We start from the raw sequence: 23860 nt of genomic DNA on the forward strand, positions 1-23860 counted from the left end.
GTTTGTCTTATATACCGTAAATGTGTTTTTATTTCTCTTGGACTTGAATAAGTCTACCTTTTCTCAGGAGAAAAGCTATTCTTGGAAGCTAAAGGCAATGGGAAAGTAACTTTCCATGTAAAGGAACATAGGATCAAATTTACCTCTTTGGGCACATTTTTATATTCCAGAGAAGGTGAGAAGTTTATATATTATATTTCTATATTATTAAATATGTTAGAGACAGCAATGCTAATTATGCCAATCACCCTTTTATTATTTTATACTGTTATTTTCCTATGTATTTTTCACCACATACCTGTTTGCATGTGCATAAAGAAGTGATTTGATAAAGGTGATAGGGACTGCAGATTGTAAAAATGTATTCCTTTTTTTAATCTAATCAAGACAGCTAAAACACAGAATGCTACTAAGACGTACAAGGCACATATGACAGCACTCCATGTTTATCTCTGAACTAATGAAATTATATTGCCTTTCTAAATGCAGATAGAAGAAAAAAGAATGCAGTCAAATTGGATGGATGAGAGGCAAAACTCCTGATAATACTGCTTTCCATGGAACTCTAAGACACAAATGGCCAAACTGCAAGTGACTGGATTTCTTTTAAAGCCTAAATCAGCCCATATGGGAGCAAAGAAAAACAGCTAGAAGTTTTTAATTTCCCATCATTCTCCCTAAAACTGGAATGAAAAAAATCAGGTGACCTGATCTCTCTTGTATCACTCACAGTTTGTTCTCCAAAGTTAATGTGAAAACTCCTACCTTAAATAAAATAAAATAAATAAATGCAAATATAATAAACAAATAAATAAAAATATAAATAAATATAAATAAATAAATAATAAAAACTTTAAAAGTACTTTTAATACTTTTCAATGACACAGACAACATCCTGGGGATTTCAGATCTGATTAATCTGGACTGCCTTTATCTTTCTAAGTCAGATGTGCAGAGTCAGGTCTTATATTTCCATCTTAAAGGCACCAGGCAGACTCTGCGTTCCAGTCTTGCCTAGGCCAGTCACTGTCTCTCAGCGCATATTATCTCTCGGGTCTTGTTGTGCGGGAAAAATATGGGGAGGAAGGAGTATTAGGTAGGTTGAATTATTTATAAAAAATAATAAAGGTGGGATATAAATAAAGTGAAGTGGCACCATAGTCAAATGAACCTTAAGTAAATTATAATCTATTTGGAGAAAGGCGATGGGGGGGTAAGTAGTATTTCTAACCGCAGGAAGTAAAATTTTATTACCATGAAATAAATCACAAAAATAAAAAGCCTATCTAAAATTTGGCACATCTATTACCAAATATTAGCAGTGTAAACTGGAAGCTACAAAAATACATAGGTGTCTGCAAAAAATGTAATGAGATGGCCAAGCAATTATTTTTTATGATGGGATGGGGAGGGAAGAACAGTGAAACAGGCAAAGAGATTATCAGATTCACCTCTCTAATTCTCTTGATGTGAATGTAGTTGGAACGGCCCCAGTCCACTTCATTCTGGAGGGGGAGAAAAGAGTTGAAAGTTAACTAAAATTGTAAACAGAAGTTGAAAAAGCAACTTGCATAACCTCAACCTTTTTGTTTCTGTGCCATGCCCTATTTTAAAGTTACCAAGATTTTGTTCCTGTAGTCATTAGCAACCTGCCAGAACTATTCACGCAGTTGAGCAAAGAGCAAACAATGAATAATTTTTACTCTAGATAGAGGTTCTTCCCTATCCATAGATTGTGTGCCATGTGAGAACACAAACTTCCAAGCTTGTATCATGCAACCACCTAATTTTTTAGTTGCAGGATATTTTGTATGTGTAACAAGGATTCCAGAAGCAGGTTACATTGTGGAGACAGACTCCCTTTAGCTTCTAGTTAAATTCTTTCCTATCTTACAAGCACATCTGCAGGTGGGCCAAATCCAAAAAGGAGAAATTAAGAGAGCCCCAGCTCTCTACAATAATTATTGCTAAGTACAAAAAATCTTAAGAGAAATCTAGCAACTCAAATTCATGAATATGCAGAGTGAAATCAGTGCATCAGTACCTCCAAAATAGCTTGGCAGCTTAGAAAAGTTAAAAAACTTACCGTCTCCTGCCACATGGATTAAGACAGGATAGAAAACATTTTAAGGGCTCAGATATGATTACGGTAGCTGCTTTCCTTAAAACAAACAGCCAAGGTAATCTCAATGTTATACCAATCTGTTCAAATACCAAAGCTCTGGATGAGAAACAATCTTGTTAGTCAATATATACCAGATGCAAGGGAACTTTCTACACACAGCTATTAGGATAAATGGTCTATTTGAGTATCAAAACCAGAATATTTAAACTCATTTATGAGACACAGATTTGTGCATGCTAATCTTTCTCCTACAATTGGATATGAGTTTCCTTCAATTTCTCCTCCTTTCTAAATTTAGGATACTAATCCAGCATCTTGAAAGATCAAATCAGCACTATCAAAAGACGTAGAAGGGGAACATCCATCCCATTACAGTGTATAGAACATTTGATCAATTCAACATCCAAGTTAACAAGCAGATTACCAGTAGAACTAACCTTTGGATGCCTAAGCTTTCCTTTTTGCCTGTTTCCTTGCCATTCCTAACAATGACAAAAGAAGTTATAATGTAATTTGTAATTGACCTTGATGCAGCATATTCCATGCATATTGATCCAAAATCCTATAGTCAAATAGCTCCAATTTTTATTACATGGAAAACATTTTCTATCGCCCTTTAATTTAAAATGTTAAGGTCAATTTGCAGTAGCTCATTCAATAGTAATAATCACTAAAGAAAATATAAAATAAATAAATGTAGGCAGTAACACAAAGAAATCCCCAATTATGCCAGTAACATAACATATAAAAGCAGGAACAAGAGATTAGTTACCTTAAACGCATTAACAATCGCAATACAATCACTATTGCTGTTCCCAGAAAACTGCAGCTTGTTCCTGTAGAGCAAGAAGAGGTCTAAAATATATATAATCTTCGATATAGTGTTCCCTATACTATTTATTTCTCTTTTGGCCAACTCTTTTATTCTAAAAATTCAAAAAGAATATGTATGTAGCAAAACATATTTTATTTCTGAGATTATTTGTGGTTATATCAAAAAAGAAAAAAAGTCAAGTCAATTAACAGATACACTTCAGAAACAGTAGAAACAAATAGTCTGTAAAATATTTGGATTTATTGTGGAGGGCTTAAGAACATATATGAGCAAGAACACAGCACATATCTGAGATCATAGAAACTGATGTGAATGCTTTAAAGAGTAGAAGTTCTATGTTCCATACATTTCAAAGTACTTCTACTAAACAAAGTACTTCTACTAAAATTTAGTACTTCTACTAAATTTCAGGAAAAATAGTAGTATACATACAAAATGAACGATCAAATTTCAATAAATCAGGTGGTAGCTTTAGGGAAAATACCTATATCCATCAAGATGTTGCTTGAAAGGTATCACAAAGAAACTGTTCAAAGAGAGGGCTGCGGCTGTAACAAAGAGAAAAAAAATAACATTTATTGCTAAAAAATGTATTTGCCTTTTTAATCACAAAAAGGCAGCAGACCAAGTTTTATTTCTATGTCCAGAACTTATATAATCTAATTATTAAATGCAGGAGATTAATGGTGTGTGTGTGTCTGTGTGTGTGTGTGTGTGTGTCTTCATTCCTCATTACAACAGTACCTCCCTTCCAGCAGCACCGATTTTAACAAATTTATTTCATCAGTTTCAGTAAATTATTTTTATGTTAGGTGGCTCTTTGGCCATAGTGATACGTTTCTAACTTTAAAGATCTGCCTCATTCTTATTTTTCTATTGTGAAGAGTTTGTAAGCTATTACTAACCTAAGTTGAAAATGTCTGTATTTGTTGACTCACCTATTATAAGTGTTTCTTCCAGGCATCCAAAGACATGTCCGAGAACTATTAGTTTGCCTAGGTGCTGATTCACAGGTAACTGTGCCAGCACCTTTCCCAGAAAGGTCAACTCACCATCGTAAGGATTTCTTTCTTCAAAATAATCATCAATAGCAAGTGCCCCTAACTATTCCAAAACAAAAGCAATAATAATATTAATAGGAGACAAAATCATGACTTTTAAGACTAACCTTTACTATAAGCTAAAAGTTATCTTCAAAGGTTGGTAGCAAATAATGTCAGTGTCAGGACCCACCCCAAACCACGTCTTAGGAAGACAAACCTCTTGGAGCCAAATCTTAGTCCAAAAGGAATCTTTACTATGACATGCTTGGTTGTAGGAATACAAGACAGGACTTAATATTGTTCTACAAACTAAACCCCTATAAAGAGTTCCCGGTTCAACCCCCCCTTAATTTGGTCAGTCCCCCATCATTTACCTCGTATCATCCCTCTCGTGGCAAAAAGAAACTTAGGACCTTTTATGTTTATTGCTCTCTTCCGTGACACAAGCCAGATGCTCCTACCCTAACCCCCCCTTTTGTTCCCCCAGTTCAAAAGGCTTCTCTTTTCCTCTGAAATGCCTAATACAGGCTCAATACACATTCGTTCCCTCCTCCTTGGGAGATGGCAGAATCCATGGAATAATGTTTTAAACATACATTTATGAATACGATATAAATGGATTCTGACAGTCAGGCTAGCACAATTTGCAGCCCACAATGCTGAATGCATTACTCATATGTATGAGTAATGACAAAATAACAGACTTTTTTGTGAAGCATATGGTATAATTCCGATTTCATTTTTAATTATTCAGAGTCACCTTCCAAAACTTATTTCTGGGGATTACTTATCCACGTTTAGCAGACAGCACTATACTGGTGCATCTGAATTACAGTGATACAACATATACAAATTACAAATATTACGGATTATTTAATTTTTCATCCTCCTATTAAGCAATCAGATGGGCTTGGTTTTGCAAAAAAAAGCCATCCTTAAAAATCAGTGGGTTAGGACGCTGAGCTTGTCGATCAGAAGGTGGGCAGTTTGGTGGGTCGAAACCCAAGTGCCGCGTAACAGAGTGAGCGCCTGTTACTCGTCCCAGCTTCTGCCAACCTAGCAGTTCGAAAGCATGTAAAAAAAATGCAAGTAGAAAAATAGGGACCACTACGGTGGGAAGGTAACAGCGTTCCGTGCGCCTTTGGCGTCTAGTCATGCCAGCCACATGACCACGGAGACGTCCTCAGACAAACGCTGGCTCTTCGGCTTTGAAACAGAGATGAGCACCAGCCCCTAGAGTTGGAAACAACTAGCACGCATGTGCGAGGGAACCTTTACCTTTACCTTTAAAAATATTACAGTCAGTTATTTTAACTTAATAAAACACCCACCTCTTTAAGGTGCAGAATCGTTCGTTCAATGTCACTGCTAACAGGAGGAGAGAGTGCTGTGGCTAACAGAGCTCTTGGTTCTCCCATGTCAAGCATCTTCACTTTTAGTACAGTAGTTTCCAATGGGCAACGCTAAAAAGATAAATAAAAGTCCTGTGTTTGATACTCCCCAATTCTGCAAGAATATTGAGGATTTTTTTAAAAGTAGTAGCTGGTAAAGCTATTTGCTTTTATGCTATGTGCAACCTATCGATAACAGAATAACAAAATTGATAGGGACCTTGGAGGTCTTCCAGTCCAACCCCTTGCCATGTAGATACATTGTCATGTTTTTTATTCAATAAGCAGAAATACTATCTTTTTCTAAAAATGAAAGGGAAAACTGTGAGAAGCGTACGGGGGAGTTCAGCTGGTGTGAAAGAGGGAGCACAACCAGATGTTTGGGGCAGTCTAAGGAAACGTTTCAAGGAAAGACTGCCTTAGTTGATTTGCTGTAAAAGGCTGCCTGGAAATTTAAAATTTACAGTTTGCAAAATGTACAGTTTACCCATAAGTAGTATTAATGAGCTGAGCAGCAAGTTGGAAGCCATGTAACTGGCAATACAAGAGGTGAGACTGATACAGCATTCTCTGTTCTTTTGCTCACTTCCTTGCTACTAAATGCAGAAAATTTTGGCCAAACTCTCAGTCCTGAAACTGCACATTCTAACAGTACTGTATATGGCTTCCATTTTGCTGCCCAGATACAAATGGACAACCATAACTATCCAAGGCCACACAAGAAAATGATCAAGAGAAAAATGCCACCTGTAAAAAGTATGGATTTTGTGAAGCAAAAGTTCATACAGCCAAATGCAATCCCAAAACATTTGAAGCAGCACTTGAATACCAACAGCACTGACAAAATCATCACCAGTCAATTGCAAAAGGCAGCTTTTCTTGGAACAGCTTACATCCTGCCCTTGAAATTACAACACACACACATACACACACACAAAGCCCACATTCACACGGTCACACTTCAGGCACTTGGCAACTGGCTCACATTTATTTATTTGTTAAATTTATTTGCTGCCTATCTCGCCATGGGACTACTCTAGGAGGCTTGCTCTAAGTGGATTTATGACTAGCTGCAGTGTCTCCTGGTCAAGAGACCACAATTTGCAATACTTTTAGCAGGATTCTGGAAAACAAATTCTCACTCAGAATAGTGAGAATCATGTGTTTAATGATCACATGATTTGCTGAAAGAACATGATGGTTTGCTTTGTAAAAACTGTTGTAAAATCAAGTCAGATCAGGTGGTGCCACACTTAATGAGGGTAATGACAAATTCTGGGTTCAACTGTGGTTAAGGGAAGACCGCCTGTATAGTATGCCGATAGATTAGGGCATCCTGGGAAGACTCTTGAATATTTGTAAGCCAACACCAATTAAAGAACTGGTGACTGTGATTTTAGAATAATAGAATAGAGCTGGGAGGGACCTTGGAGGTCTTATAGTCCAGCCTCCTGCTCAAGGAGAACCTATACCATCTTAGACAAGTGACTGTCCAGTCTCTTCTTAAAAACCTCCAGTGATAGAGTGCCCATGATTTCTGAAGGCAAGCTGTTCCACTGGTTAACTGTCCTCACTGTTAGGAAGTTTCTCCTTAATTCCAGGTTGCTTCTCTCTCTGATCAATTTCCAATCATTGTTTCTTGTCCTGCCCTCTGGTGCTTTGGAGAATAATTTGACCTCCTTTGTGGCAGCCCCTCAAATACTGGAATACTGCTATCATGTCTCCCCTATTTCTTCTTTTCTTTAGACTAGCCAAACCCAAGTCCTGCAGCTGTTCTTCGTATGTTTTACTCTTTTATATTGTTGTGTACATAATAATAATAAATTAAGTTTGTATGCTGTCCAATGACTGTGGATAGTGGAATGGCATGAGATAACTTTGAAGCATTATCTAAAACATTTTGGAAAGCTAACTGGACACTACATACCTTTTTTCAGTCAATCTGTTACAAGGAGTGAATTGCAAAAAAAAAAAAAGAATCAAGTAACAGCCAGAAAAATTATTTCTCTTCCAAAACTGTCTATTGAATGTACTAGATTTAGGTAACAATAGCTTGCTGATGGCTTCATTATAACTTATCAATTGTTCCGAAGAATGTCAGAATCTAAAACCGTCCTTCTATCATCCTTTGATGTGTTTATCAGTGAGTTCTCATCACTTCCTGTCATTGTTCTTAAACATAATGGCTATTTTTTGGTGGTCAGCAGAACTATAACTGGTCTTCCCAATATAAAGTCAGGCAAATGGTGTATGTTGTTCTTACCGTCATCTCAGGCACAGTGCTTTCCGGTATACAGTTTGCCCAGAAGTCTTTGTATACTAGTCTGTAGCAGTATCCTTTAGACACACGGCCAGCTCGACCTTTATGTTAAAGAAAAATCTTCAGCACTCACAATTCAAAAGCTGCAATACCACTGGCAGCAGGGACCAGTATTGGAACACCCTGGTTGCCCGTTCACAATCAAAGCCTGAGCACAACAATGGCTTCTGGAATCATCGAAAGATTATTTTAGTCCAGAGCAACGATGAGGAACCTTTTGGATTCAAGGTTCTCAAAAATTGGGAAAATGCCTAATTTGACTCTGGCTACATCTCATTATTAGCAAAATGTTCCACAATGCAAAGACTGTGAGATAATGATTTAAGATATATTGTTACAAGGAACACCATATTTTTAATTTAACACAGGATAATTTTAATTAACACATTTTATGAATACCATTGCTCTTAATCATAAACCACTCTACTGCAAATGTAGAATTATAGAATCATTGGGTTGGAAAGGTCCTTGAAGCTGTTTTTCTAGTCCAGTTCCTGGCCAGTGAATGAATCCTCACACAGTCCCAGACAAATGGCTGTCCAACCACTTCCAGGAGTGGAGCACCCATGATTTCAGGAGGCAGGCTGTTCCATTGTTTAATAGCTTTCACAAACAGTTGTCTGAAGTCAAATACTACCACAATTGTGCCAACCTTGGATAAAGATTTAATGATAAGGAAGGAACTTTCCCCCTCAGTCCACCACATGCATACATATATACAGTATATAGTGAAGTTAAACAGCTTTGTCATTGAAAGTGGCTTGGCCATCTGATCATCTCTGTTTTTATTTCTGAAATACATATGTGGTTACTTAAACCAGTGATCCCAACCTTTTTCGTAACAGGGGCTGGTTTCTGGAAAAGACCATTTTCCCACAGACCAGGCAGAAGGGAGGGAGATGGTTTTGGGTGCTACCTAGATCCTGCGCATTTGCAGATGCAGCTTCACTTGCTTCTGCAGAGTAGTAGTAACAGTCATAAGCAGTAAGTGCACACATGTATGTCTTAACACAAACATTAATTGCAGATGAAGTAAATACTTTTACAGATTCCATACATAAAATGCTTTTAGGGTTAGGGTCTCCAAAAGACCTGGAATTTTATACAATGAAATCCCCTTACCCCTCCTCTGATCGCAGCTGTTCTTAGATGCCCAACAAAGTCTCAAACTCTGATAGCTGGTATCTTCATCACAAACCAGATTTTTAGTCAAACAAAAATCAATGACTGTAGAATAAAAGCAAAAGATAAAAATACATAGGAAATATATTAGAACATTCTGAAGTACTTTAAAGAGAAAGTACTTCAATTCCTCCTTTTTGGGAACAAAACTTTTATATACAATCTGAAGTAACACGGCTCATGATTCTCCCAACTCAGTTAAACGAGGGAGCAGAATCCTGAAATAATAGCATGGAATTATGAAGTAGCTATGGGGAAAGGATAAGTTCTACCTTACTTTAGAATCTAGAGTGACACTGCCTTTCTGGAAGCAGATAAATTAAGATAATAGTTTAAATTATATTACAATGTTATCTGAAATCCCTCGTGGCTTTCTGTAATTTAACTCAGGAGTATCTCTTGAACTAAGCAAGAGTGTTTTGTCACTTTAATTAGAAGATTCCTTCCTATGACTTCTTTCCATTTAATTCCTTTCTGTGTTTTCTTTTTAGAAAGCAAAATCAATAATGAAAATGCACATAAAGGAAGCAGAAACCAAGTGAAACTAGAACAAGTTAATGTTCTCACTATCCCGTTCCTGGATTACAGAGGAAAAAGGTAGAAGAAACCATTTCATAGAGAAGATATAACACTGCTAGAGATACAATAGGTTTCTGATTTCCACTCAATACTGTCCTAAAATTATAGTATACTTTAAGTGAACAAAACATGACTGAAAGTGTAAAAGCACTACTCTGCCAGTAAGTGCAGATTATATGCTTAATTTTCCATCTGGAAAAAAAAGAAAGGTAACAGAGTGAACTAGATTTGGCAATAACCACTGAACTTTTATTTTCCCAAGTAAATATTAAAGAAATTGATGGGATTAACCACTCAGATGTGTCACTGATTTCCAAGGCATACAGAATGCTATGCTTTAACTTCCTGAGTACAATTTCCTGGTGCAAGAGTAAGGAATAACATCCCATCAATCTATTACGGCATACCTGATTAAATGTCACTATTTCTGCACTATTACATTAAACCTATGGTCCTACCTATTACTATGAAACATGTTGATTCTTTTTTCATCAATGTGATTCTGTATGGGCAGGGTTCAATTTTAAAACTGATTTCCCTTTACACAGCTATTATAATATGTGTAGGGTTTTTTTAATTGGTGTGTGGAAAAAATGTCTGTATAGTTTATTTTTTATTTTTTATTTATTTTTAAATTATATCATTTTGCATTTTTATTTTTTTTTCTCTTTTGCATATTATAGTAATACAATAAAAATACATGAAAATGCAAAGTGTTAGAATATTTTAGTTTGTTGTAAGAGCCTTGGTGGAGCAGTGGGCTAATGCCTCCTTAAGTAACACCAGTTGCCTGCAATTAGTGCAGGTTCGCATCCCACCAGGCTCAAGGTTGACTCAGCCTTCCATCCTTCCGAGGTAGGTAAAATGAGTACCCAGATTGTTGGGGGCAATTAAGCTGACTTTGTAATAATGCCGCTTGGGGGGGGGTGTGAAAGCCCTAATAAGCAGGCATATACATAGAATGAAGACTACTGCTAAGCTTGTAAGCCGCCCTGAGTCTTCGGAGAAGGGCGGGATATAAATGGAATTAAAATAAATAAAAATAAATAAAATAAAAAATTGGTCATTTCCCATTTTAAAAGCTGACTGTGGAAAACTCATCAAACCAAACTGATTCTGAGTAGCTACTATGGGCTGAAAACGGTACAGCCTAAATCCTTTACCTGCATACAAAAAAATTTCCCCACATCTGTTTCCCCTATAATTTCCCTATAATTTTCCCTATAATCCTTTCTTACCTCTGTGGTGTCTACCAAAGATAAACATAAACAATGAACAGGACAGATCAGAATAACATAGCTGGAAGGGACCTTGGAGCTATGCTGACTCAGGAATTCTGGGAGTTGAAGTGTATGAGTCATAAAAGAGCCGAGGTTGCCTACCCATGCCCTACACCATTCCAGACAAGAGGTTGTCCAATCTTTTCTTAAAAACCTCCTGGGGTGGAGCACCCACAACTTCTGAAGGCAAGTCGTTCCACTGGCTAATTGTGTTCTTACTATTAGAAAATGTCTCCTTAGTTCCAGGTTGCTTCTCTCCTTGATTAGTTTCCATCCATCATTTCTTGTCCTGCCTTCTGGTGCTTTGGAAAATAAGTTGACCCCCTACTCTGTGTGGCAGCCCCTCAAATATTGGAACACTGCTATCAGGTCACCCCTAATCTTTCTTTTCACTAGACTGCATTGCCCTTGATGGTTCAAAAACAAATGAATCAAAACAAATTAAAATGCTACATTGAATGTAATCCAAAGAGCTACTGGTCATAAATGAATATTATTTATGAATATCACTATGAATATAATGACATTTTTCACTCTCTTTTTTTGCACAAGTACAAGATGGCATTAACAGAATTTGATTTTTCCACAGAACAGTGCTTTTCTGAAAAGATGCTGAGGGAGAAAGTGTCAACATCCAGCTCAAGTATCCAAATAAAGTCCAGGTCATCTTGTCAGAAAGGTTGTAAGAAACCTTCATTTTACAGAAACAGCATTTTCAAAAGTTACTCCTAAGCAAATTTTTTATAAGATTTTAATCACTGTTGAAGCCAGATTACAGAATAAAAGAAGAACAAAATATGCACAAACTTCTTTTCCATAAGAAACATACCTACCATATTTGACATCTGGTACAGTTACAGAGCTCTGTGCTATATTTGTAGACAGAAGGATCTACAAGGTGGTTTTAAAATAAGAATTAAGACATTTTAAAAAATAATTTTAACCTCATTTACAATAATTTCATGCAATCACAAGCAATGATGTGTGTTCTTATATTATTTACATATTTGTTTATTAAATTTACATGCTACCCATCTCACTGCTGCAATAATGCTAGGCAACTTACAGAATGTAATTATACATACTGCTTCTCCAAATTTAAATGGAAGCCAAATAAAAATAACAACTAATTTCTTCTTTAAAGTATCCAACAAGTCTATAGTATTTTAAATGTAAAATGATTGTCATTTTGCACTTGGGGGATCAGGATTAAAATGTCAAATTTTAATGAATTTCATTAATCGTCTGCCATCCATCCATCAATCCACCCCTTCTTTTCTTCAGCAATATTTTACTGTAAGCATCTTGTATTCAGCTAATTCAGCTAATGCTGCCTACTCATCCCCACTCTCCACCTCCAAAATAAGAAATCACAGTATTAACTCCCTAATTAAAAACTCACTTTTCGATAACCTGGAACTGGAGCCAAAAATACATTATTCTGTTCTTCTAATGTGACACTGGAGTGGAGTGGATATACTTGTAACCTAAAAAAAATCATATAAAAGGGAGCATGTAGAAAGATGTACATTTTCCCCAGGCTAGATCCAAAACAACGTATTTGAAATTTTCAACAGATACCTTAGAAATACACTGGAAATAAGACAGTACTTAAACAGTTGTGTGAACATAGCTAATTGTGGTTTATTTTTTAAAACATTGTTAAAACTGACGGCATCTCAATGTATTAACTCAGTCAACAAATGTCTAATTCCATCTAAAGGGGACAAAAAGAATGTAACCATCTAACGGAAGGAAAACTGCATTGAGCCAAAGAGAGCAGTATTTTTATTCTCCAAACCAGCTCATTCTGACACTTCAATCCATCACTCTGAAAATTCCTTCCCCTCCTATTTTACTCTATATGCTTAAGAAGAAAAACAAATGGAGAACCCCTGCAAAAAGCTTTCAGTTAGCTACAAAAATGGAGAAAAACAAAAAGGGGAAAGGCAGGCAGGAGCAGGAAATTAATAACTTCTAACCACATGGAAAAAGACAAAACATATCAAAGTTATCTGCAAATATCTAGTTGTGGGTTGAATAAATTGTGTGTGGGGGGGAGAGAATTGGTAAACCCAATTTGATGTAGGAGTGGGAGACGATGGGGTTGCACACCCAAGGATTTTATAATACACAGTCCTTTGGTATTTCAAAGTCCATTCTTCAGGGCTTTGGCCTCATCCGATGCTTTAACGGGGCTTCTAATCAATCAACCTTAAAAGAATATGCTCCTTGACAGATAAAAGACCACTATGCTTCCCGTTTCTTGCATCCCACCCCATCCAGCAATGAGATGGCACAACAGAACACTATGCCTCTCATGCTATTTGCATATCTCAAAATCCTCCTCCTTTTCAAAAACGTACACACACTTTCAGGGATGTTCTGTGTTACCACATCAAACTCTGTCTTCGTCAGTTACTTCAGCCTTACCCCATTCACAGTACATTGCCACAGAAAAGGCACCCTGCAAGACACTGTGTGACTTTTTAGAATGTCTGGCACAGGAAGGAATTTGTCTTACCTCCTGTGAACCATGTTTGTGAGAAGCTCAAGCAAGTAAGTTATTTCCGCCAAACCTACAGAGTAGAAAATAGAAGATAATGATGCTTGCTTCCTCTCAAAGAAAAAAAAAGTAAAATTAATAAAAAGAATAATTTGCAAGTTTCCTCAATCGAAAATAGCTAGCTTTGCATCTCTGACTAGCTTAAATGATGGTTTAATGACCTCATTTTTAGTCATCATATTTATTAGGTGTGCAATTATTAGTTAATTAATAAGTAATTATTCTTGCTTATTATAACAAAGCAAAGGTCACAACCAAGCAAAAGAGATGGCTGGGATTGCTGTCCGAACACAGCTAACTGTAATTAATTTAATTAATTAAACTAGGTTAAATATGTCAACCAAGTTACAATGATAATTGGCATTTCATTCTCCAGCTTATCATTAAGCCTGGCAGTAAACAAATCACAAATATACTCAAACCTATAATCCCTGAATGAAAAAGGCAGTCAGGATTGACTGACCAAGTTCCAATCAAAGACAGATACTTTCCCTAGATATGGCCAATCTATAAACTTTATAGTACCTGCCAAAGGCAAGGACTGTTCCCCCCAAAATGCACTCAATCTATAGTACTACAAATCATGAGGCTAGGCTCCTAATCCAAGGGAAGTCTCCTCAATTCAGTCTTAAATTTCCCCAAAGATGGAACACACGGGATGCAAAATGTACCCACCATCTTCAATCACTGGCATCTTCCATGTGTTTTCCTTTAAAAAAGGTTCACCTAATAATGGTGGGCCTAGCTTTTTCAGACTGCTGGGTGCCCTCCCCAATGTCCACATTCATTTTCATTTACTAAGAAAACTTTTATGGCCTATTTTATTATTATTTATTGGATTTATATACCGCCCCTCTCCAAAGGGACTCCGGGCGGTGTACAGGGCAATTAAAACACTATAAATAACACATAAGGTATAAAAATTAAAACAGAATTAAATCAAAGCCCTAAACAATACACAGTTTAAAATTAAAAAATTTTAAAACCCCAATCCCTCAGTCCAGGCCGGCAAGTTCAAATAGCCAGGTCTTCAGGTCGCGGCGAAACGAGCGAACGTCGGGAGCCATCCGGAGCTCAACCGGAAGCTGATTCCAGAGGGCAGACGCACCCACAGAGAATGCTCTCCCCCTGGGGGCCACCAGTCGACATTCCCTGACCGACGGCACCCTGAGGAGGCCCTCTCTGTGGGAGCGCACAGGACGATGGGAGGTTAACGCCGGCAAAAGGTGCTCCCGTAAATAACCCAGACCCATGCCATTTAGGGCTTTATAGGTCATCACCAGCACCTTGAATCTCACCCGGAAGACAACTGGAAGCCAATGCAGCTCGCGGAGCAGAGGTGTTACATGGGAGTATTGGGAGACCCCCATCACAACTCGCGTGGCCGCATTCTGCACCAGCTGGAGCCTCCGAGTGGTACTCAAGGGCAGCCCCATGTGGAGAGCATTGCAGTAGTCTATCCGAGAAGTCACGAGCGCATGAGTGACTGTGCGCAGGGCATCCCGGTCCAAATAGGGCCGCAACTGGTGCACCAGGCGAACCTGGGCAAAAGCCCCTCTGGTCATTTGGGTCATACTTGGAAGTAAAAAAGGTATTAGAGGTTAGGTATTTTATATCATGCCTGTTTCCCATCTTTTTAATTGAGCAGTTTTAAAATGCAAAAATCAAGAGGGACAGGAACCCTAACAGATTCTAAGAATGTACTTAGTTGACAGAGATCCCAGATGGAACAGGAGACAGATTTATGCTTATGTCCTTGTAAGTCACTGCCAAGTTACTTTAGATAACTGGTTTAGAATAACAAATAATCTTACTTGCTATAATGCTAATTTCAAGGCCCTCCCTCAAACAGTCAACTCATGCCTTGGTCACGTCATGGCTTGACTACTGCAATGTCTTCCATAGAGGGTTACCCCTGAAAACCACCCAGGAGCTTTAACTGATCCAGTATATAGAAGCACCCACAGTGAGGGTAGGCCTCGGTATGTCCATGTAACACCTCTGCTTCATGAACCGGTTGCCAGTTTACTTCCAGGTGTGATTCAAGGTGCTGATCTCTACCTATAAAACCTTACATGGCAGAGCCTGGTTAACTGAGGGACCATCTGTCTCCCATAGTGCCCAGTCAATCCAATTTGGCAGGGTTGGCACATTCCAGATTCCTTCACTTAAAGAATGCCATATAGCAGCAATCCAGAAGTGCAGTTTCTCTGTAGCAGCGCCTACCTTCTGGAATGAGGGTAGATTTAAACAGCCCTGTTAATGCCTTGAAGGACCCTGAAGACATGGCTCTTAGCCTAAACATTTGGCAAGTTTGACTGAAGCCCCCTTTTCTTCTTTTTCTTCATTCCCATATGGATTTGCTATATCTGACATCTTTATTTCTTTTTGTTTTCTTTCCCTTTTTTAAATGGTCAAACAATTTCTTAATTGCCCAGAGTTTCTGGGAATCAGGTGACATAATTTGCAAAAGGAAAGGTTGACATTTTTTCCCCAGTTAAAAAACTAGTTCTTACAATATTAAAAAATAACACAAAATGAAACTCACCTGGTAAAAATACTAGCACACTGCCACGTTCTGACACAAACTCCAAATTACGATCCCTAATATTAGAAACAGATTTTGCCTTAGTTTACATTAAAGCAAGTATTATTTCCTCAGAAGACCAACAATACATATATGCTTAAAGCCTGACTAGCACATTTTTTCTAGCACATTTCCAACTCTTAATGTGTGGACATCAACTCCCAGAAGTCCTAAGCCAGACTACTGAGAATTCTGGGAATTGAATTCTGCAAATTGCCTTGGTTAGGAAATATGAGTTAACTGGGTAAACAGATCTATCCATTCACAAAAACCTTACTTAAGCCTAGGCTTGTGGTAATATATACAGAGAGGGAAGCAAAAAGCTAATTATTCACTTATATAATATTTAATTTGAAATAAACTGGAGATGTAACAAGCTTTTGCAAATATGAGCCTTTTTCCTTGCATCAGGGATGGGAAAGGAAAGCTTGAGGTAATATTATTGGGTTTTTAGTGTTTTCTAACTTTGTTTTACTGTGGAGTCCTTGGTGTCAGTTTAGTTGTTAATTAATTAATAAATAATTATTCTTGCCTATTATAACAGAGCAAAAATCAAAACCAAGCAAAAGAGATGGCTGAGTTTGTTGTCTGAACACAACTAATTGTAATTAATTTAGCAAAGTAGGTTAAATATGTGGTCCAAGTTACAATGATGTTTGCATTTCAATCAATATATTAGAATTTAGCACAATATAAATGTCATTTGTTTCCCTTAAATAGTGGTTGAATTTGCCTATGTGTTGAGAGATTAAGGAATTTTAATATATTTTGTTTGCCAGTTGATGTTCATGGACACATTCTCTCAATCTACTCCATTTGTCCTATACAGGTAAGGTAAAGGTTCCCCTGCACATGCGTGCTAGTCGTTTCCGACTCTAGGGGCCAGTGCTCATCTCAGTTTCAAAGCCGAAGAGCCAGTGCTTGTCCGAGGACATCTCCGTGATCATGTGGCCGGCATCACTAGATGCCAAAGGCGCACAGAACGCTGTTACCTTCCCACTGTAGTGGTCCCTATTTTTCTACTTGCATTTTTACATGCTTTCGAACTGCTAGGTTGGCAGAAGCTGGGACGAGTAACAGGCGCTCATCGGGATTCGACCCACCAAACTGCCGACCTTCTGATTGACAAGCTCAGCGTCCTAACCCACTGAGCCACCGCGTCCCTTTTTGTCCTATATACTGACTGTTATATGTTGTAGACTAGAGGACTCCTGCTTTTTGTTGTTGTTGCTTGGTTATTGAGTCTTTGATTTTGTTTAAATTGCTTTGGAAATATTTTGTTGATATGTGTGCTACAGTCATGCTCAAAGGTTGAAATAGTCTGGATATGTTTTTGCTGTTTGCCAAAATTCAAGAGTGAAATTCTCCAAATTTGGAAGACTATATTTCTAACATATGTGCATATGTATACATGTATTCATTTATTTATTATGGCACATGAGATAATTTTGTACTGCAAACTGCATTCTAAACTCATCTTCAAGAAGAACCCATGCCCACTACTGAAAATCAGCCACTTTCCTACTTGAATTTCTGTGGCACATCCTAAGAACGCTGGAGTGCCATATGAAAAGTCAGAAGCAGTTTATGAATTGTTCTCTTGTAAAGCTATTTTAGGCCCTTAATAGGCACCCTAGGGTGCACAATGGAAAGGTCCAAGTTGGAAACTAAATTTGATTAAATTAAAATTTCATTTGATTAATTAAAAGATTCAGTATGATTTATCCTTCATGTATTTTTCTCTTCTGTCACTTCAAAACCTACAATTCAGAGCAATGTTTGGAAGGGGACTCCAGGTTTATTCATTTATTTATTTTTATTTTATTAATATTTCTATACCGCCCTTCTCCCGAAGGACTCAGGGCGGTTCACAGGGCAAGAATAAAATACAAACTTACAAATATTAAAAGGAGATTAAATAGTTGCCCGTTAAAACAATTAATATACTACATTTATAAAAACCCCAAAAATACAGCAATAAAAATACAAGAATAAAAACCCCACCAATCCCCCATCAGGCCAGGCCGGCTTGTGCAAACAAAAACGTCTTCAGATCGTGGCGAAAGGAGCGAAGATCGGGCGCCATCCGGAGCTCTACCGGTAACGGATTCCATAGTTCCGGAGCGCCCACAGAGAAGGATCTCCCCCTGGGGGCCACCAATCGTATTCTATGATCGGTGGCACCCTGAGGAGACCCTCTCTGTGGGAACGCACAGGGCGCAGGGAGGTTGATGCCGGCAGCAGGTATTCCCTGAGGTACTCCAGACCCCTGCCATGTAGGGCTTTAAACACCATTACTAGTACCTTGAATCTCACCCGGAAGACAACTGGTAACCAATGCAGCTCACGGAGCAGAGGTGTAACATGGGAGTATCGGGAGACTCCCAACACAACTCTCGCGGCTGCATTCTGTACCAGTTGGAGCCTCCGGGTGATCCTCAAGGGCAGCCCCATGTAGAGAGCGTTGCAGTAGTCTAGACGAGAGGTCACGAGCGCATGAGTGACCGTGCATAAATCATCCCGGCTTAGATAGGGCCGCAACTGGTGCACCAGGCGGACCTGGGCGAAAGCCCCCCTAGTCACAGCCACTATGTGGTCTTCCAAGGTGAGCCGTGAATCTAGGAGGACTCCCAAGTTGCGAGCCCTATCTACAGGGGGTAATAATTCACCCCCCATAGAAAGAGATGGAATATCCGAATAGACCCGGGATGAAGGTATGCAAAGCCACTCAGTCTTGTCGGGGTTGAGTTGAAGTCTGTTCCTCCCCATCCAGACCCGGACCGCCTCCAGGCAACGGGACATCACGTTGAGGGCATCACTGGGGTGGTTTGGGGTCGAAAGAAAAAGCTGGGTATCATCAGCATAGGGTCAGGTTCAGCATATCATCAGGTTTTAAGCAGTTAAGTATATCTGTATTATTGCAAAATATTTTATACATAGTACACATAGTTATGCACTCAATATAGCAGTAAGATCAACAAAATAGCACTGATGTTTAAGACAAAATCTACACTGAAAAACAAACTGAAACCTTTAAACTGTGCAAGTGTGCTTTATGAATTATACAATGTTGGGCATCTTTACAATATTCAGCTAAATGCATACATGCTTTCCCCTAACACTGACATAGATGCTTACCATAGTTAACATAAATCCAATCCTATAGCATTGTATTCTCATTTAAAACTTGGATGACATTGAAGTTGATTACAGGAGCAATCAACCTTAAGAGCAAAATGCTATACATTGCACTTTTTCTACTTTCCCAACATGCCCTCTTACTACTCCAGTTTGTTTTTAAGCATTTTTCCTCCTAGGCAATAAAGGTATCTTGTCTTGCTTCCCAAAAAATAATACTGAGATTCATCCACTGACTGTTTCAAAGAAATAACTATGTGGGGCCTAGAGACATTTGTGCAAATGAAGATGATATTTTGCTTTTCAGCATGTCAACATCTCATTTAACATTTTTGTAAATTAAAATAATTTTTAAAAATAAAAGCAGGCAGAGCAGGGAGTCATCCATAGGGACATTTGATTGCCTAGCCCTGCCTGAGGAATAGAAGAATTCAGGGTATTTTTACATCTAAATGAGCATTTTCTATAATGGCTTGCGATGTTGTGTTTCATAATATGCAACCTGATTTTTTTAACAGGCTACCAACTAAGCAACAGTCTTCATATATTAGGCATTCTTTTATCTATGACCTTCCTCTTAAAACAAGAGATTGATGGTTCCTTAAAAAAAACACGGATGAGTTATTAGGAACCATGATTTCCCTGTGTATTTTGAGTTCAAATGGTTTAAATCAGGGGGTCCCAACTGGGTGCGAGAACTTTTGTGAGGAGTGCGAGAATATATCAGAAGCATTCTAGGGCTGTGGGGTATAGAAAAGGTTGGGAACCACTGATTTAAATGATCATAATCATTTTGTCAAATGTGCACATTTTAGGGAGTTTTTACATGGCAATCCACTGCAGTTACCAGAACAGCAAGCTAATAAATTAACAGCACTGTGCTTTGAGCCTTATTTTAATAAAATTCCAAACTCCTTCCTGTGAATTTTATTGAACTTGTTCCCTATTGCAATCACGCAACCCTCACCATCAAGCTAACACCACTGAACAATAACTTTTCTTGTTAGGACTTATTTCTTGATTTTCTGAAGTAAAACATTGTCTATGTCTTGATATGTGAACCCAAACTGAATCTCTGTGAGCCCCACAAGAGCAAAGAAAGCTGGAACAAAAAGGTGGCCTCATCCATGTGGAGGACATGAGCATACAGTATAAGATTTAGATAAATCAGCAAATGGTCTAACTTAGCATGAGGTTATTTTATATAATACGACATATAATCCAAATTTGGTTTGTTTTCATATAGTTTCCTTGTAGAAATGAGACTATCAACAAAAAACAAGGTTTTAAGTATTGGGATTAATTAAAGGTGTTGTAATAAGTACTTTATTTTGATAAAGTAAGTCAGAGACCCAACAGAGATAGGAGGATGGTTCAGGGAAGCCTTATTGTATTTAATTCGCCCAGTGCGCTCCCACAGGGTCTGCTCAGGGTTCCGCTCGTGAGAGATTGCCGGCGGGTGACACCCAGGGATAGGGCCTTCTCAGTGGGAGCGCCTGCCCTCTGGAACCAGCTGCCGGTGGAGCTGAGAACTGCCCCCGACCTCCGATCATTCCGCCGGGGCCTGAAGACCTGGCTCTTTGAGCTCTCGGGCCCAGGCTGAGGAGAAATTTTTAATTGGGGTTTTTAAGTGTACAGGGTCAATTTAATATTTTTTAATTTGGTTTTTAACTTTTGTATGTTGGATTTTTTAATTCCCTGTAAACCGCCCTGAGTCCTCAGGGAAAGGGCGGTATATAAATGTAACTAAATAAAATAAATAAATAAATAAATAATTGAAAAGGATCTTGTATTTTCATGATATGGAGTAATTATCTGTTCAAAAATTTTTTCCATCAATTATTTTCTTGCTGCAGTGCAATATAGTACCAAACTTGTCTTTTTAAAAATTACACTTGACTGCAAACCTTATTAACACTACTAAAACCTCAGTTGTATACAATTTAAAGGACAAGAAGTCCTGATTAAAATGCTTATTATAGTTTACATTTCTCCACTTACTAAGTGCTAAGCTTCAAAATACTTACTAAATTAAATTGCTTTAATCTATTTTGCACTCAGAACATACTTTTGACTTAAAACCAGATAAACTGAACAAAATCAGATACAGTGCTTTCCTTCCTATTTCCCCTTCAAGCATTTCAGTTGTTTACAAAATGGATTCATTTTATACATCTTGCCTGCAGCTAACAAAGCAACCTCCTCATTGCTTGGCAACTCACTCATACATAGTTGTTACTGAGAATATTGTGAACATCTTTTAAGAAAACATAATATGTAAACACTGGTTAATCTGAGCAAAATTCGGCATAATTCTGAAAAAAAAGCACAGGGAAGTAAAGAAAATAAAATTAAACATTGAGACATCTCTTGGCAAAGGTAGGTAGCAATGATCTAATCCAAGGGGGGGGGCAAACTGCCGGCCCGTGGGCCAGATGCGTCATGCCGAAACCGTGCCCACCACATTGCCGGCAATGGAAAAAAGTCGCAATCTGTCACAACACAGCATGTGACATTGCAAGTTTGACACCCCTGATCTAATCTGAGCCAGTCTCCAGGTATCAGTATAGGCAGGATATGTGGATTTTTAAGAAGCACAAATTTTGTCTTTGTTTTAAAGTAATTAAAAAGCAAACCATGTGTGATAAATCTTTAGTAGCTGCCAATAGCTGATGTGAAAAGAATGCTGTTATGCCAAGGACATATTACTTTAAATAACCAAACCATCAAGAAACCAAGCTACAATTTTTCTTCTTGACACCCAACAAACAATACATTAAAACAAAATCCAGGGATACTTCTGTCCACTCTCTGCAACATTCTACAACAGTCCAAGACTTTTTGGATAGAATCAGTGCAGTTCATAGAAACTATGAAGAAGAAAATACCTTACCCATTTTCCTTTGTCTCCAGTTCATCAAACCACTGTATTAGAGCAACTGCAGCCTTGTACATTTCTGAGTGTATCGATGGGTCCTCAATAATTTGAGGAGGAATCTAGGGAGAAAAAGGAGGTAAGTAAAGTCATTACTGGCATTCTTCCTCTAGATAACCCATTCTTTCACTGTAGGCAATGGAACAGAAACAGATGTTCAAAGAGCAAATAAAGACAAACTCTGAAAGAATTTGGCTGAGGACAAAGAAAAATAAGATGTTACAACTGATTTGTTAATATTTTCCCATCCAGAATATAGCAGATTGGTGAAGAAGCATACAGAATAATTTCTAAGGGCTCCCTCATGTGATATGCTCCATTAAGGATTTTGGCACAGTACATCAAATGGGTTTATTTTACATAAATACACTAGAGATGATTTCATCTCTGGTAGGCTTGCTGAAATAAAAGATGTAGTTAAAAGGTGTATGTTACTTTAAAGCTTGTTTTAGCTCTGTTAACCATAGCAACACAACTTGCTTTTTGCACTGTTCTTTTCACAATATCAGGCTCAAGGCCATGAGCACATTCATATAAACAAATTGTCATTAGCTCCAGGTTTTCTGAATTCATTCTGCCTGTTCTTCTGTGACTTCATTTTTATTTTTTAGAATTGCAAAACCATCATTTAATTAAGCTGAAATGCAAAGCCGTCTTTTCCAAGCAAACCTCCTTTAAAATTGCATTGGAGCTGTACAGCAAACCATCATCTACAGCATCCCAGTTGTTGTTCTCAGTTAAGCAAAGAAAAGGTCACTGCTAAGGTCGGCAGTTTGGTGGGTCGAATCCCGAGTGCCGCGTAACAGTGAGCGCCTGTTACTCATCCCAGCTTCTGCCAACCTAGCAGTTCGAAAGCACGTAAAAATGCAAGTAGAAAAATAGGGACCACTACAGTGGGAAGGTAACAGCATTCCGTGCGCCTTTGGCGTCTAGTCATGCCGGCCACATGACCACGGAGACTCCTCGGACAAGCGCTGGCTCTTCGGCTTTGAAACGGAGATGAGCACCGGCCCCTAGAGTTGGACACGACTAGCACGCATGTGCAGGGGAACCTTTACCTTTACTTTAAGGAAACTAATCAGTGAGGGGAGGGAAAGAGGAGAAATACTACAGCAACAAGATAAAAAACATTGAGGATTAAAATCACATAATCAAAAGAAAAAGTAAACCAGGAACCCAAAATAACTCCTCTCCCATTCATGAAGACGCCAGGGCTAGAGAGTGCCAGTTAATCTACCCTTGAGGCAACTGCACATTTGGCAGATCTAACCAACAGTAAAAGGTCATCCAGTGAACATCCTGGTTATTTTTACAGTTGTCAACCCCTCACCAGCAATCTTTCACAAATGTCAGATACTATTAAATCTTCCCTCCTGACACTATCCATTGAAGCTGACACATAATTGACAAAACCCTATCAAAGAGTTTCTACTCTTTTAATGTTCCTGCAGCGTATTCTCTCTCCCAAGAACACAGAGTTGATCATCATCATCTCCCAATGTCTCCTGTAATTCCTAACACATAAGCTTATAACTATTAATCAATTATCTGGTGTGATTCACCATTTCAACTGCATCTTACTACATGAACCTCTATAGTACAGTTTAAAAATTAGCCATTGCCTTGTAACCAGCATATCTTGCTCAATGAATTCAGATTTTTTTCCAACTTAAATTGCTATAGTTTATTTTAAAAAAAAACTGGTTGAAACAGCACATGACACATAGCAAGTGTATGAGCTCAGGTACTGATAGTATGGAATCTCGTTAGATTTAAAACCAGCATGGAGGTGCAGTGGCTCAGTGACTTAATGACACTGGAGATGGTCTTTGTTCTGGCAGTTCAAGTCCTAGCAGCAGCCCGAAGGCCGGATGCGTCA

General features: G+C 38.2%; 1 protein-coding gene across 1 annotated transcript in view; it reads right to left on the reverse strand.

The window, feature by feature from the left end:
- The window catches only part of TDRD9 (tudor domain containing 9), an 84845-nt gene that overhangs the window by 26581 nt on the left and 34404 nt on the right, over positions 1 to 23860 (reverse strand). Inside the window, exons 8-20 of the mRNA XM_083360491.1 lie at positions 21940 to 22043; positions 15870 to 15925; positions 13280 to 13334; positions 12158 to 12242; positions 11589 to 11646; positions 8837 to 8941; positions 7658 to 7755; positions 5335 to 5466; positions 3899 to 4064; positions 3445 to 3508; positions 2898 to 2961; positions 2563 to 2607; positions 1452 to 1505 (exon numbers count right to left, since the gene is read on the reverse strand). Of these exons, the coding sequence (XP_083216617.1) occupies positions 1452 to 1505; positions 2563 to 2607; positions 2898 to 2961; positions 3445 to 3508; positions 3899 to 4064; positions 5335 to 5466; positions 7658 to 7755; positions 8837 to 8941; positions 11589 to 11646; positions 12158 to 12242; positions 13280 to 13334; positions 15870 to 15925; positions 21940 to 22043 (1086 nt within the window). The remainder of the gene's footprint in view (positions 1 to 1451; positions 1506 to 2562; positions 2608 to 2897; positions 2962 to 3444; positions 3509 to 3898; positions 4065 to 5334; positions 5467 to 7657; positions 7756 to 8836; positions 8942 to 11588; positions 11647 to 12157; positions 12243 to 13279; positions 13335 to 15869; positions 15926 to 21939; positions 22044 to 23860) is intronic.

The sequence above is a fragment of the Vipera ursinii genome (genome assembly GCF_947247035.1).
Source record: "Vipera ursinii genome assembly, chromosome: 1".
In the NCBI taxonomy this organism is placed as follows: Eukaryota; Metazoa; Chordata; class Lepidosauria; order Squamata; family Viperidae; genus Vipera; species Vipera ursinii.